This window comes from Trachypithecus francoisi, unplaced genomic scaffold (assembly GCF_009764315.1).
Source record: "Trachypithecus francoisi isolate TF-2019V2 unplaced genomic scaffold, Tfra_2.0 Lachesis_group4, whole genome shotgun sequence".
Taxonomy (NCBI): domain Eukaryota; kingdom Metazoa; phylum Chordata; class Mammalia; order Primates; family Cercopithecidae; genus Trachypithecus; species Trachypithecus francoisi.
In genome coordinates this window covers 28,812,512-28,829,093 of record NW_022681469.1, presented here as the reverse complement: position 1 = coordinate 28,829,093, position 16,582 = coordinate 28,812,512, and the positions used below count along the sequence as shown (strand labels likewise).

General features: G+C 38.2%; 1 protein-coding gene across 2 annotated transcripts in view; it reads right to left on the bottom strand.

Moving 5' to 3' along the window:
- The window catches only part of TMEM209 (transmembrane protein 209), a 44,333-nt gene that overhangs the window by 18,477 nt on the left and 9,274 nt on the right, over positions 1-16,582 (bottom strand). For both annotated transcript variants that reach the window (XM_033192862.1, XM_033192863.1), the window contains exons 6-9: positions 12,197-12,398; positions 4,163-4,338; positions 2,878-2,949; positions 54-150 (exon numbers count right to left, since the gene is read on the bottom strand). In XM_033192862.1, coding sequence (XP_033048753.1) covers positions 54-150; positions 2,878-2,949; positions 4,163-4,338; positions 12,197-12,398 — 547 coding nt within the window. The remainder of the gene's footprint in view (positions 1-53; positions 151-2,877; positions 2,950-4,162; positions 4,339-12,196; positions 12,399-16,582) is intronic.

Sequence of the window (16,582 nt, the reverse complement as noted above, 5' to 3'; positions counted from 1 at the left end):
CACTTGGTAGATTTACTAATAGAAATCCAACACTGGGCTCCGTTTCCACATACCTCCTATCTGTAGCTCTGGACAACCCATTCGTCTCATCTGTGTGCTGACAGACTCAATCTCTTGAACAAGTGGCACTAATATTGTCTCATTGATCCACTAGGAAGAAATAAGGTACAGATTTTGGATACATAATTCCAAAGCAGCTCTCAAACAATTACTTTCTTTTTTATAAGCAACTCTAAGAATTTTTTTTTACTATCTTATAGTTGAATATTAAATCATAAAGTATAGTGAAAGAGAATGAAAGTAATAGCTACCAGAAATCAAGAGATGGTTAAATAAATACACCACTGGAGTGTAAATTAACTAAATTACATTCCTTTTTATTTTTATTTTTTTGAGATTGTTGCCCAGGCTGGAGCGCAGTGGCGCGATCTCAGCTCACTGCAATCTCCGCCTCCCAGGTTCAAGGGATTCTCCTGCCTCAGCCTCCTGAGCAGCTGGGATTACAGGCACCTGCCACCATGCCCAGCTAATTTTTTGTATTTTTAGTAGAGACGGGGTTTCACCATGCTGGCCAGGCTGGTCTTGGACTCCTGACCTCAGATGATCCGCCCACCTTGGCCTCCCAAAGTGTTAGGATTACAGGTGAGAGCTACTGTGCCCAGCAACTAAATTACATTCTTAAATAACATGTTTTTTTTTTTTTCATGGAAAAAAAATGTTAAATTTTTCTTAAAATTTTCTGATTATTATGTTTAGCTAAAAGGATAATCTTCAGTTTACATTTGTAGGGTAGCTATTCACACATTTATTAATGTAGTGTTTATATTGGTTTGCAATCAGTAAGACAGTTTTTCAAACTAACTGCTTAACTCTCAGCAGGCTCACCCAATTCCCTAGCCATGTGGAAAAACAGAGACTTATTACATTTGAAACTGGCTTGTGAATATTTGAATATTACAATATTACTTTAGGACTAGGACTTTCAAATGCCTTTTGCATGGCTAATGTAAAACTAACGCTGGGATGTGAAAAGATTGTCTAAGGATACATCCCATCTGATTTGTGTGTTGTTATTTTGTGTGTGTGTTTGTAGCAACTTCAATGACCACTTCTGTTTCCATGCTTTTGTTTATCCATAAAATAATGAAAAAATGTTTCCGATGAAATACGATATAAACAACTGAAATAAAAACCTGGGAATTTAAAAGATTTTTTGTAATCCATGTAAGGAAGCGTATTTCGATCCACTGGCAAGACTTGAACTGAATTAACATGAAGCTATTTACAGGCTTTATCCCACTGAGTGTAATTATTCATATGTTTTTCTGCATAAGTATTAATGTGGTTGATTACTGAGTGTTAACTAGACTCTGGTGTCATAAAATATACAGTACAGGTATACATGTATTGCTTTAAAAAAAAATCCAAAAACTCTACATTTCATAGCACATGGTAGCCTAGGGACTTCAGATGAGGAAATGTATTTGCATTTCTTCTTCTTCTTTTTTTTTTTTTTTTGAGACGGAGTCTCCCTCTGTCACCCAGGCTGGAGTGCAGTGGCCAGATCTCAGCTCACTGCAAGCTCCGCCTCCCGGGTTCACGCCATTCTCCTGCCTCAGCCTCCCGAGTAGCTGGGACTACAGGCGCCGCCACCTCGCCCGGCTAGTTTTTTTTTTTTTTTTGTATTTTTAGTAGAGACGGGGTTTCACCGTGTTAGCCAGGATGGTCTCGATCTCCTGACCTCGTGATCCGCCCGTCTCGGCCTCCCAAAGTGCTGGGATTACAGGCTTGAGCCACCGCGCCCGGCCTGCATTTCTTCTAAGTAGCTAATACTCCGTCTGACTAAGACTTCATATTTTAAACATGTTAGCATTTTTAGACTAGCCTATAACAGAAACTACAACAAACTCCAGTTCCAGGAGATGATTTCACTCATTTATTCTTCCAACATTTACTATATGCATCTTAATTTGCCAGCCACTCTTTGGCCGTAATGAAATCATCTAACATGTCCCAGAGAGAGGTCTAGGCCCCACCCTTATAAATTCTAATTGAGTAGGTCTAGGATTGGGTTCAGGAATTATCTGTAAAATGCCATCCAGGTTTCTGGTTCAAGAAAGTAGGCTACCATTTTTTGCCCCTCTATTTTGATACCCTATTTAAATAACAGTAAAAGGATAAAAAATGAGCACAAGTGATTTCAAAATAGTTCTAGAAGATGCAGAGTGGATGGATGCGTGTTGAAGGGTGAAACAACAGAAGCAGCAGCCCCTTCAGAAGCTAAGTGGAGCTCCATATAACGGAAGGGGAAGTCCATATGTCTAACAGAACCCAGGACACACAGGTACTGGAGAAGGTGAGGGGAAGACGTGGAGTTGGAAATAGGGAACTAACTCACTCTGTATATGGAAAAGCTGGCCCAAGATTAGAGGGTTCTTCTCTAGAAAAACAGAAATCACAATCTACTTTGAAATAGCTTCAAGCATACGTTGTCTTCTCTAACTCTTTAAGTTTTCTGAGGGCAAGGGCCTCATTTTTGTTTCCTCTCACAATTCTAGGTACATAAAAGGCTCCAACAGAAAAGCTCTTTGGAAAATAAAATTGAGAACCGGAAACGGGAAGACCTTAATAACTAAACATATTATTCCTTTATCTTCTCAAAACCTATCAATTTACTCAATATGGAGGAAGAAAAAATCTCATGAAAATAAATACCATACAGTAACAGTCATGTTTATCCTTACATATGTACCATTTATACTGTACCTTTATAACTGTAATATTCTAATTTATAATGAACTCTAAATGATATTCCAATAACATGCTTTGCATATTAAGAGGCACTGATATTGTCCAAAAAGTAATGTCAGAACTTACATTTCTAAATTTAGCTGTCCATGAATCCATATGATCAAGAAGTTGTCTATTCATAGCCACTCTTGCCCAAACCTATAAAAATTCATGTTTAAAATGAACAATCAGTGAGGAAAAATCTTGCTAGAAATCATCATTCTTTCTCCCATCCTAAAAATATTTAATGAACTTAGAAAAAAAAGTCCCAAACATCAATATTCATCTAATTAATATTCAGTAATTTTCTTATTACTCACTTATAAATGCTGTTCACACACAGATTTATCTTTAAAAGTTCCGGCCGGGCGCGGTGGCTCAAGCCTGTAATCCCAGCACTTTGGGAGGCCGAGACGGCGGATCACGAGGTCAGGAGATCGAGACCATCCTGGCGAACACAGTGAAACCCCGTCTCTACTAAAAATACAAAAAACTAGCGGGCGAGGTGGCGGGCGCCTGTAGTCCCAGCTTCTCGGGAGGCTGAGGCAGGAGAATGGCGTAAACCCGGGAGGCGGAGCTTGCAGTGAGCTGAGATCCGCCACTGCACTCCAGCCTGGGCGACAGAGCGAGACTCCGTCTCAACAAAAAAAAAAAAAAAAAAAAAAAAAAAAAAATAAAAGTTCCTTACATTGGTATGAGATGCAGTCTCGATCTGTTGCCCAGGCTGGAGTTCAGTGACGCAATCTCGGCTCACTGCAACCTCTGCCTCCCAGGTTCAAGCGATCCTCCTGCCTCAGCCTACTCAATAGCTGGCACTACAGGTGCATGCCACCATGCCGGGCTAATTTTTGTATTTTCAGTAGAGACAGAGTTTCACCATGTTGGCCAAACGGTCTCTATCTCCTGACCTCATGATCCACCCGCCTTGGACTCCCAAAGTGCTGGGATTACAGGCATGAGCCACCACACCCAGCCCATTTTTCTTGCTTTTAAGAACAAAATAAAAATTCCATATTTGGTATTAAAGTGATGGAATTACTGACAAATGTTCTAATCCAAATATATTTTAAAAGCAAGACTTCTGTATGTGTTAAGTACAATTATATACCTGAGAGCCTTTTTATAATCAATGTAAAAATATGTTTCGGGCAGGGCACTAAGGTGAACTGTGTGTCATAAAATGTATGATATAATTTAGTTTTTAGTTTTAGGTACACAAAGTAAGACAGGAGCTTTCCCACTGCTTAATGTGTGCCAGATTTATATTTCTGTCCAACAGAATGGAATATTACAGAAAATATGTTCCACAAGTAGAACACTTTCTAGCAATGCATAAATCATAAATATTAAGTTACTTTTATTTTCCACTTACCTCTTCTGCAGCTTGTTTAGAGCTGAGATCGGCTTCATCTTTGTTAGCACATGGGGCCTGAGACCTACAGGCAAGCTGATACTGAAACTTCTTTAAAGTTTGTGCATAATCCCCCACAGAACGACTGTAGTTCCAGAAAGTAGGACTGCTGGAAGGAGAGGTAGAATCTGGGCTCCCTAGAATGAGAAGATAAACAGTATCAGTGTGTTGTAGCAATTCTGACATCTAGAGTTAACACTTGTATCTAGGCAATGGCAATCCAGGAATCAGAAGACCAACCCTCAAGGAGATTCTCTTCTCCCTAACATAATTTTCTCTTTAGAGAACACAGTCGGCTTGTGATTAACAATTTAAAACAGTATTTTCTAAGCCGTATTACTTTAAGAGTCATAAGAACAATAAGCAGTCAAAAGGAATCTGTCTAGTTTTGTTGAAAAATTAAGCTTGTTTCATTCTCCAAGACTTTTTTTTTTTGGGTGGAGTCTCGCTCTGTCGCCCGGACTGGAGTGCAGTGGCCGGATCTCAGCTCACTGCAAGCTCCGCCTCCTGGGTTTACGCCATTCTCCTGCCTCAGCCTCCCTAGTAGCTGGGACTACAGGCGCCCGCCACCTCGCCCGGCTAGTTTTTGTATTTTTAGTAGAGATGGGGTTTCACCGCGTTAGCCAGGATGGTCTCGATCTCCTGACCTCGTGATCCGCCCGTCTCGGCCTCCCAAAGTGCTGGGATTACAGGCTTGAGCCACCGCGCCCGGCCTCTCTAAGACTTTTAAATCATTTAGTAAGAAACAAACAGACAAATTTCTTTAGGAAATAAATAGGCTAAGCAAGTTCTTTGTTTGAAGTTTCTAGAAGCTCCTTCTGAATGGGATAACTATAGCCTCCTACTAAAAGATTACTCTCCTGGTAACAGGCTAAACATATTTGTCCCTGTACTTCACTGTTTTATTTAACAGCCTGTGGTAATTCCTGAGTTGTATTAAAAGACTATCTGATGGTTATCCTTCTAAATTTATAAATTTACTTTTAAGAAATGTAAAAAAAAGTTGTATTTAGGAATGTACTCCTACAGAGGCCTCTGAACCAGGATACTCATCACACTTCAGGGTTATAGTTTTTGTCTGTTTTCCCAAATAGAATTGAGTTCCTTGAAAGCAGGGAATATTTTTTTTCCCTAGCATCTAGCATAGTGGCTAAATAAATAAGCAAGTTCTCGACAACAATTATATGGTATTGGCTGGGCGCGATGGTTCAAGCCTGTTATCCCAGCACTTTGGGAGGCCGAGACGGGCGGATCACAAGGTCAGGAGATCAAGACCATCCTGGCTAACACGGTGAAACCCCGTCTCTACTAAAAAATACAAAAAAACTAGCCGGGCAAGGTGGTGGGCGCCTGTAGTCCCAGCTACTCGGGAGGCTGAGGCAGGAGAATGGAGTAAATCCGGGAGGCGGAGCTTGCAGTGAGCTGAGATCCGGCCACTGCACTCCAGCTGGGGTGACAGAGCAAGACTCCGTCTCAAAAAAAAATACAAAAAAAAAAAAACCCAATTATATGGTATTTATAAAGGGCTTATATTTTCAGAGTTTAACTGATATAAAAAATATCAATTGGTACTTTATACCCTCAAACAAAACTCATAAATAGAAACAAGTTTTTTTTTTTTAAATCTTAGCAGAATTCTGAAAGGAATGACTGGAAAATAATAAAACTCATTTTCCTTATGTTTACAGGCACAAAGAATTAGAAATCATCAAAGGGATATGCAGCAATATTTCAATTCATCAAAATTTGGAAGGTTAGCTAGTAGGAGTGTTGGTGAATGTCGTATGTTTCATCCTGGCATAAAAAGCTACATACAGTAAAGAAACATCACACTTCGTATGAAATAATGGCAAAACTGACTTTAGGAATGAATTAATGTTAAGAAAAGCAGTTGCCAACCAACACAAATGATTTAATAAATAGAGAACAGAAATGGAAAGAAACATGGTCATAACAGAGCATAAAGTTATCCTATTTTGATTAATCACTGCGATTATTAACTTTAAGAAACATAGGTTTTCTATGAAAAAACCTGTATTTGAGAAAAATTTCATTAAAGATTGGCTTTAGACAATGAATAGAAATAGGAAGTTCCAGTACCTCCCGGCATTAGTCAAAGCAGAGAAAAAATGTACATAGCAAGTAATGACAAAATAGGGCCTTTCCATGATGCATACCACCACCACCACCACAACAGCACACAATCTACAGCTGGAGAACCTCAAAAAACTAAGAGTCAAAGCACATGGAGATTTGGAAATCTGGCAACACAGCAAACCAGACAACCTAAAACATCTCCCACATAAATATCTAAAAACATTTATTAAATAAAATACGTTCTTTAGGCTGGTGCGCGGTGGCTCATGCCTGTAATCCCAGCACTTTGGGAGGCCAAGGTGGGCAGATCACTTGAGGTCAGGAGTTTGAGACAAGCCTGGCCAACATGGTGAAACCCCGTCTCTACTACAAATACAAAAATTAGCCAGGTGTGGTGGCACATGACTGTAATCCCAGCTACTTAGGAGGCTAAGGCAGAACTGCTTGAACCCAGGAAGCAGGGGTTTCAGTGAGCCGAGATCACCCCATTGCACACCAGCCTGAGCAACAGAGCTAGACTCCATCTCAAAAACAAAAAAAAAACTCAATCTCAAAAACAAACAAAAAAAATTACTAAAATGAGTAACGGAGCTTGCAAAAAAGTAAGGCTATGAATAGCCAATGGTTAAAAATGAAAAGAGAATTAAAAATCAAACCAGCCTGTAAGAGGATGCTGTGGCTGCTCTAAAGAATTTTGTAGGCCTTGAGAAATCTATTAGCTTGGAATTCATTGCCCAAGTGGGAAATGGAGATAAGGATTTGGGCCCATAAGAGGTAGAGAGTTGGGCTGACTCCTTTCTCTACCCCTAGTCCCTGCTGCTGGTAGAGGACCAGGAATCTCAAAGGGCCACATTCTGAGTAGATAAGAAAAAAATGTGTTCAATGGGACCAGGAGATAATGAAAGTTTGTCTGTCATAGGTTGTTGGGAGATTTAAAAAAAAAAAAAAAAAAGCAAAGCACCCTGAGATTTAAAAATCATAGACACATCTTCACATGGGTTTAGAGTGCCCATTCATATTACCTGTGAGGTCCAGGAATCTCCAAGCTTAGAAATTACTTAACTTAGCTCAAGGTCAATAATACTCCTAAAGCACCTGACAGAGGCAAATACAAAACAGCTAGGAAGAGACAAAGCTTCCATCCAGCCAAGATAAACTTACCAGAAACAAACAGAAATTACATCAAATACAAGGAAAGAAGCCTCCAGGCATAACAACTAACAAGACAAAAATGGTCAGTATTTAACTTCCAAGAACTTTAGATAATTGAACTATTGGACAAATAACTTTAAAAAGGTGTGTTTAAGCAACTGAGACAGAAAAAGGAACTGAAAACATAAGAATAAAAAATATTCTACAAAAACCTGGCATATTTGAAAAGAACCAAATAAAACTATAAAATGAAAACAAGTGGCTGAAATTAAAAAACTCAATGGATTGGTTAAATAGCAGTTTAGACATTACTGAAGAAAGAGCTGATGAGTCCACAGTGACTAAACCAAAAAAGTTGGGGTGGGGGTAAAACAGAATGCTCTTCTTTAGAGAAGAATGCCAAACTATGAAATGTAGAAATAAATAATTAGAAAATCTCCACTTTAGCCAGGCGTGGTGGCTCACACCTGTAATCCCAGCACTTTCGGAGGCCAAGGCGGGAGGATCACGAGGGCAGGAGATCGAGACAATCCTGGTTAACATGGTGAAACCCCGTCTCTACTAAAAATACAAAAAATTAGCCGGGTGTGGTGGCGGGTACCTGTAGTCCCAGCTACTCGGGAGGCTGAGGCAGGAGAATGGTGTGAACCTGGGAGGCGACGCTTGCAGTGAGCCAAGATCACGCCACTGCACTCCAGCCTGGGCGACATAACGAGACTCTGTCTCAAAAAAAAAAAAAAAAAGAAAGAAAGAAAGAAAGAAAGAAAGAAAATCTCCACTTTATGATCACCACTTTATCAAGGGCAAGGATCATCAATACATGCTAAAATCACTAGGTAAAACGCTGTTACGGAAACAGGACATAAAGGGAAAATCATGAAGAAATCCAGTTGCTATCACCTTAACCAAGTGATCCAATTTTATTACACATCACCGACAAAGAGACAAAGCAGCATCACGCATCTCCTGATGTCATACACTGAAAAGGACATGCCACCACCTATGTTGTATTCTTGCCAGAAAATAATATTTAAACAGAATCTAATAGTCACAAAATGATCAAACAAATCTGAATTTTCAAAACAATAGCTTGGTGTCTGCAAAATGTAAATGTCATAAAAGAAAAAAAAAAAAACAAAAAAACGCCCCCACAAAACCCAAACTATCCAAATGGTTTAGATTTAAGGGGACAACAGAAGCACAAGTAAATGCAGTATGTGATACCTGATTGGATCCTGCATCAGTAAAAGAAAAAAAAAAAAACAGCACTATAAGGGTCAGTAATAGGTCAACTGGGGAAATGTGAATATGAACACCTGTAGTATTTTAAGCATGACAATCATATTGTAGTTATTTGGTTTTCTTCTTTGAGACAGAGTCTCGCTCTGTCACCCAAGCTGGAGTGCAGTGGTAAGATCTTGGTTCACTGCAACCTCTGCCTCTCGGGTTCAAGCGATTTTCCTGCCCCAGCCTCCAGAGTGCCTGAGATTACAGGCTCGCGTCACCAAGCCCAGTTAATTTTTTAGTAGAGGTGGGGTTTCATCATTTTGGTCAGGCTGGTCTGATCATGAGGCTCCTGACCTCGTCGTCCACCTGCTTCGGCCTCCCAAAGTGCTGGGATTACAAGTGTGAGCCACTGCGCCCAGCTCACATTGTAGTTATTAAAGGAAAATGTCTTGTTCTTAGGAGATGCATGTGAAATACTCAGGAATGAAGTGGCAGGATGCCTGTAAGTTCCTTTCAAATGATTCAGCAAGAAAGTGTGCATGAGAGAGAATATGAGGGCTGGTTTTTTACTACTGGAGAAAGTTACAAATATGAAAAGTGGGGAGGACAGAATAAACTGTATAGCTGCACTGGAATTGGAAATAACATTATAAACTCATGGTTTTTTAAAAACATAGACAGAATAATACATATAGATGTGTGCATGTACATATATCTGTTATGTGTCTATAGGAATATTTCCTAGAGGACCTGGAGTAATGATACCTCAATAACAACAGTGTGCCCAGATATTAATTTCTAAGTATCGTTCTCCATTAAAAGGAATCAGGGCTCTTAGAGAAACAGACTGACTCTGGAGCTAGCCAGGGACAACACAAAATGAGCCTGATGTTTTATGGTGCTAGAAAGGTAGTAGGGGTGGGGGGATTAGCTCAAAGAATGATGGTATCATGTCAAAAGAACAGAGAAGTCAGCTTACAGAGGATCCCACTAGCCCAATCTAAGACAATCTAATCATCAACATAAGTGATATGATTAGGGAGAAGAAACCTTTATCTTACAGAATACCAACAAATAAATGTAAGAGGTGGCTACACAATAATGTAAATGTACTTACCACCACTTAATTAAACACTTAAAATGGCTAATATTGGGCCAGGCACGGTGGCTCATGGCTGTAATTCCCAGCACTTTGGAGGCTGAGGCAGGCAGATCACCTGAGGTCAGGAGATGGAGACCATCCTGGCCAACATGGTGAAACCTCGTCTCTACTAAAAATAGAAAAATTAGCCAGGCATGGTGGCAGACGGCTGTAATCCCAGCTACTTGGGAAGCTGAGGCAGGAGAATCGCTTGAACCTGGGAGGCAGAGGTTGCAGTGAGCTGAGATCTACCACTGCACTCCAGACTGGGCGACAGAGCAAGACTGCATCTCAAAAAAAAAAAAAAAAAAGGTTAATATTATAAATTTTATGTATACTGTATTAGTTAAAAAAAAAAGAAAAATGTTAAAGGAATAAATAAACATAGAAGAAATGATGAAATTGGAAAGCCCTATGATAACCAACATAGTAATAATTTTGAAAATAATCTTAAAAGGATGTTAGAACTAGTAAGTCAAAGTTTGATGGGGTCAGGCACAGTGGCTTACGCCTGTAATCTCAGCATTTTTGGAGGCCAAAATGGGTGGGTTGTGTGGGCTCAGGAGTTTGAGACCAGCCTGGGCAACATGGCAAAACCCTGTCTCTACCAAAAACACAAAAATTCGCATGGCATGGTAGCATGCATCTGTAGTCCCAGCTACTCAGGAGGTTGAGGTGGGAGAGGCACCTGAGCCCTGAATTCAAGGCTGCAGTGAGCCAAGATTGTACCACTGCAATACAGTGAGACCTATTCTCAAAAAAAAAAAAAAAAGTTTGATGGGGACCAAATATTTATGTAGTTTTAGATAAGTAGCTTCCCACAAAATACTTATCATTTATTAATTTGCACAAAATACTTAATTTTCGAAAACCTATGGGCACAGAAGGGCTAAAAGAATAGGGATAGAGATAGATATACCAGACAGATACTAACCAAAAAGAAATTAATATAGATGTGCCAATGTCAGACAAAATAGACTTTAAGGCAAAAAGCCTAAGAGATAAAGATAAAAGGCATAATTCACCAGAATGATATTCACAATTCGGAATTTACATGCATGTAACATAATCTCATATGTATATTTAGCAAATCTGACAGAACTGTGAGAAAACATTTAATGGAAGACAATCAATGGGAGCTTTTGGCATACTTTCTTAACAACCAATAGATCAGGCAGATAAAAATTAGTAAGATAAAGAATTTAAGAATACCATCAAGAAGTGTGACAGTGAACAAATATAGAGGCCCAAATTTAGAGATTCTGCATTCTGTTCAACATACCAAAGCCATTTACAGAAACGTGATCACATAGTAGACCTAAAAGCAAGTCTCAAACGAACAAACACAAAATTGATAGGTACAGATCAGATTCTCTAACCACAGTAAAATTAACTTAGGAGGCAAAAAAGGTAACCAGGCCTTTTCAGGCTTGAAAATTAAAAGCAACATCAATAACACTTCCAAACAATAATAATATTACTTCTAAATAGCTCCTACTGGGTCAAAGAATAAAAGTGAGGTCAGAAAATATCTAGGTATTACAAACATGTGTCAAGGATACATAGGTTCTTTGTATTATACTCTGTATTAAAGTTTCAGTAGACTCAAAATATTTCAAATTTTTTTTTAAAAAGCATGTATCAAAAATAAGAAGATAATATTGACTGGTTTCTGTAGTATCTGTGGCACTTTCAGGCAAAATGAAATTAAAAATCACTGGTGAGACTTCAAGCGACACAAAGAGCCATGGTCCAATAACCGGCTTCCTTAGTAGCGCCTAATATGCTTTCCATGAAAGTTCCTGACAGGGAAAAATCATTACTCAGTTCAATAACCTAATTTGGTTTCAAATAACTGACTCTGTAATAATCAAATCCACCCCAAACAGATTAAGATCTGCTAACACTCTTTCCCAAGGTAAACTATAGGCTTTACGGAAATACTAAGACGCAAGTTTTAAAATGTTCTGAAAAACAGCAGCGCTTCTCAAGTGAATACATGCTCTCTCTTTCAGCCTGCTCTGCCACACCAAACTTCCAAAGGACTACCTGAAAAGAGACAGCTATAATTTGAGTAAGTTTACTATGCACTGCTTCAAAACATTATTTTGTAGCCTCAACTTTAAATAGAAATTGTAACTTACATTATACAAAAAAGCTTTCAATCTTACTGTAGGTTCAAGATTTCTTAGTTTAGCTATATTTCACTTCTTAAATTGTGAACTTAATTCTAACTGCATAAAATTATGCTACATATAAAGTTAAAAAAGTGCTAACAAAGTCTGTTAGTATGGATATTAAAATAATGAAAATAATAGGTTAAGGATTAAGTGACACCAAAATTATGTATAGTATATATAAAGAAAATATATAGGTACCCAGCTTAACCCTATGCTGTTTCTCCTCTTCACTTCTAAGAAAAGTATCCAAAGTCCGTAGGTCGGTCATGTAGTCTTCTTTGTCAGTAGGTGAGTTGTAGACGGTAGGTGAAGAACGGTAGCGAGATCTCAATCCACTGCTCTCTACTGGTCCAACAGTGGTAGGGTATGGAGAAGGAGGAGAGGGGCTAAAGCTCGCCAACTATACAAAATAAAAGATGTTTACGTTATTTTTCTTTAATTGAAATTCATTTTGTTTTGGTTTTTGACTTAAGTAAAACATCTGGTAGAATGGCAAAAATCCACAACACTGACAACATCAAATGCTGATGAGGTTGTGGAACAACTGAATCTCTCATTCTTTGCTGGTGGGAATGCAAAATGATACAGCCACTTTGAAACCCAGTTTGGCAGTTTCTTACAAAAGTAAATATTCTCTTACCATACAATCTAGTAATTGTGCTCCTTAGCATTACCCAAGGAGTTGAAAACTTACATCCACACATAAACCTGTACGTTTATGGCAGCTTTATAATAGCCAAAACTTGGAAGCAACCAAGATGCCCTTCAGTAGGTGAATGAGTAAATAAACTGGCAAAATTAGGTAATGGAGTATTACTCAGCACTAAAAAGAAGTGAGCTATCACTGGGCATGGTGGCTCACACCCGTAATCCCAGCACTTTGGGAGGCTGAGGCGGGAGGATCATCTGAGGTCGGGAGTTTGAGACCAGCCTGACCAGCATGGAGAAACCCTGTCTCTACTGAAAATACAAAATCGTCCGGGCATGGTGGCTCACACCTGTAATCCTACTCGGGAGGCTGAAGCAAGAGAATCGCTTGAACCTGGGAGGTGGAAGTTGTAGCCAGCTGAGATCGCACTATTGCACTCCAGCCTGGACAACAAAAGCAAAACTCCGTCTCAAAGAAGGAAAAAAAAAAAAAAAAGAAAAAAAAGAAGTGAGCTATCCAGCTATGAAAAGACATACAGGAATCTTAAAATGCATATTGTTAAGTGAAAGAAGCCAATCCGAAAAGCTACACAGGTATGAGTCTAAGTACATGACACGCTAGAAAAGGCAAAACTATGGCAGCAATAAAAAAATAAAAAAAAAACAGTGGTTAACAGGAATTTGGAGGAAAAGAAGAATGAATAAGTGGTACAGATTTTTTATTCTGTATAATACTATAATTGTGAACACATCATTACACATTTGTCCAAATCCATAGAACGTACAACACCAAGAGTGAACCCTAATGTAACCTATGCACTTACGGTGATAACGACGTATCAATGCAGGTTCATCAGCTGTAAGAAAGATACCACTGTGAGGGAGTATACTAATCATCGGGGAGGCTATGCGTGTTAGGGCAGGGGATGTACACGAGATCTCTTGACTTTGCTGTGAACCCAAAACAGCTCTAAAAAATAAAGTCCATCAAAAAAAAAAAAAAAGTAACTCATGGAGCCTAGGAGTTAGAGGCCACAGTGAGCCATCACCGTGCCGCTGCATTCCAGCCTGGGTGATAGAGCAAGACCCTGTCTCTTAAAAAAAGAGGCCGGGCGCGGTGGCTCAAGCCTGTAATCCCAGCACTTTGGGAGGCCGAGACGGGCGGATCACGAGGTCAGAAGATCGAGACCATCCTGGCTAATACGGTGAAACCCCGTCTCTACTAAAAATACAAAAACTAGCCGGGCGAGGTGGCGGGCGCCTGTAGTCCCAGCTACTCGGGAGGCTGAGGCAGGAGAATGGCGGAAACCCGGGAGGCGGAGCTTGCAGTGAGCTGAGATCCGGCCACTGCACTCCAGTCCGGGCGACAGAGCTAGACTCCGCCTCAAAAAAAAAAAAAAAAAAAAAAAAAAAAAGTAACACATGCATATTTTTAAAAACAGAAAGTGTAAATAAAATAACATCTGTAACTCTGCCACCCAGAGATAATATAATCCTTTTTCATATTTTATGTATTTTACAATCTCTAAAATATACACAGCTTTGTCAATGTTATATGAAGATAGCTATACATAAATCTTTGAATTTCTGATGGCCTCCTTTAACAGATTCCTAAAACTGAAATTATTTGGTGAAAGCATATTAACAGTTACTTGATATACAAGAATTTTAAAAACTGGACATTTAATTTGCATTTCCCTATATTTATGATGTTAAACACTTAAAAAATACAATTACTGGTCACTTGGATTACTTATTTAAATGTTTACTCAAGTACATTTACAATTTTTTTCTATTGGGGTCTCATGATCACTTTATATTAGCTTGCAATAAGTTAAAGATTAATCAGTCTTGTAACTGTTTAATGCTGTTTGAAAATAAAAATGTTAATTCTCTTCCACACAGATTTCTTTTATTTTTAAAATTAACATATTACATCCTTATATACACTATATCTGGGCTATTATTGCATTAATTGGCCTATTTTTGCCTAGAGGCCATAATATTTCACTTATTAAGTTTTAATGTCTATGGGGAAGTATCCTGTTACTCAAAATTTTCTTGGCTCATTTGTTTTTCTATATTAACTTTAAAATCAATGAGTAACTTGCATAAATCTATTTTTAAAAAATGGTAGACTGGGACTAATTAGAATTGCATACACCTTATACATTAGCATGTAGGGAGAAAATCTTTATAACAATATCTTTTTATCCAAGAACATTTTCTCTCTTCATCTAGCATCTCTTATATTTCTTGGCAATATTTTGGCCCACTTCTAAAGCTCAATCTTGGGATCTTATGTTTTTTAATCAATTATGAAAGGAATTTGGAAACCCCTATAGATCTAATTAAATAATGCTGGCATATATATAACTGTAAGCTATTGATTTTCGATATTTACCGTGTATCCAGCCACTTAACCAAAGTTTTTAATATTAAAATGGGTGTTTTTAGGAAACAGCTTTTCAAACTTTAAGTTTTAAATGAACTCCTGAATATAATGTATTAATAGATTTCTTGCATTGCTAGGATAAACTGTACCTGGTTATCAATTATTCCTTAAAAGTTATTTTGAAAAGAAGAAAAAGAAGTGTAATTTCTGTGAATTCAAACCGTTATTTAGTTTACAACTTTCACATTGTCCTATTTATTTTTAAGTTTTTTTGGTTTGTTTTTTACAGATCCCAGGGGGAACTATTTTGTGCTTTAAGTTTTATTACATTCTATAAAGTAAAATAGGTAGTGGTGTTCTCATCTTTTCTGTATCTGGTAATAATTCATATTGAATACCAAGTATTCAATATGAATACCAATATCAATATTCATATTGAATACCAAGATATACTTGATATACCAAGTATATCTGGCAATCATTATATATGTCAGACAATGTGCTAATTATGCTTAATACATACACTGTCTTACTTTATCTTTTCAGTAACAGGTACACATGATTACTATATTTGCCTTATGAGTTTACATAACTTGCTGAAGATCATATCAGGATTTCAATCCTGTTTTCTAACTCAAGTTGATGTTAACATGTTGTTTTACTGGATCAGAATTAGCTGTCTATACCCCAGCAAAATATTAATAACTTTTAGAAGATGGGTAAAAGATACACAGGAGTTCACTATATTAAAACTGGTCTCTTCACTTTTGTGAGTTTGAGATTTTCCATAATAAAAAGTCTATAAAGTAACTGTTTCTTCAAAGTTTAAAAGAACTCAATAATAAAACTTAAGAGCCCTACAGTCTTCTGGGGATGTATGTGATGTATCGTTTTTAAATTTTCTCTCTCATTTTCGTCTTCTACTTCTTAGCCAATTTTTGGCTTTTCTTTTTTTCCCAAGAAAAGTAATGTATTTCATCAACTTTTCTAAGTTATTAGTTTGGCTCAACAGACACTGAGGTAGCATCTATATTCCATATACTGGGCTAAGGAAATAAAGATGAATAAAAACACATAATCCTGTGCTCAAGAGGGTTACAGTCCAGAGGGAAAAAAGTGAACATTATTATAGACTGAATGTCTGTGTCTTCCCCAAATTCGTATGTTGGAGCCCTAACCCCCAATGTGGCTGTTTTTGAAGTAAGAGGATCATTAGCCTAAGTGAGGTCATTGGAGTGGGGCCTTGTTCTGACAGGCTCAGTGTCCTTACACGAAGAGATACCAGAAAGGGTACGGGAGGGCAAAGTGGCTGTCCATAAACCACAAAGAGCCCTCACCAGAAGCCAAACTGGCAGGGACCTTGATCTCAGACTTCTAGCATTCAGAACTATGAGAAAATAATTTCTGTCAGGCCACAAAGCCTGTGGCATTTTTTAATGGCAGCCCAAACAGACTAATACAAGCAACTATTTTAAAATACTATGCTTTGTTTGATATATCATTATGCAAATATTCTAAGGTAGGAATGTAAGTAGCTACAA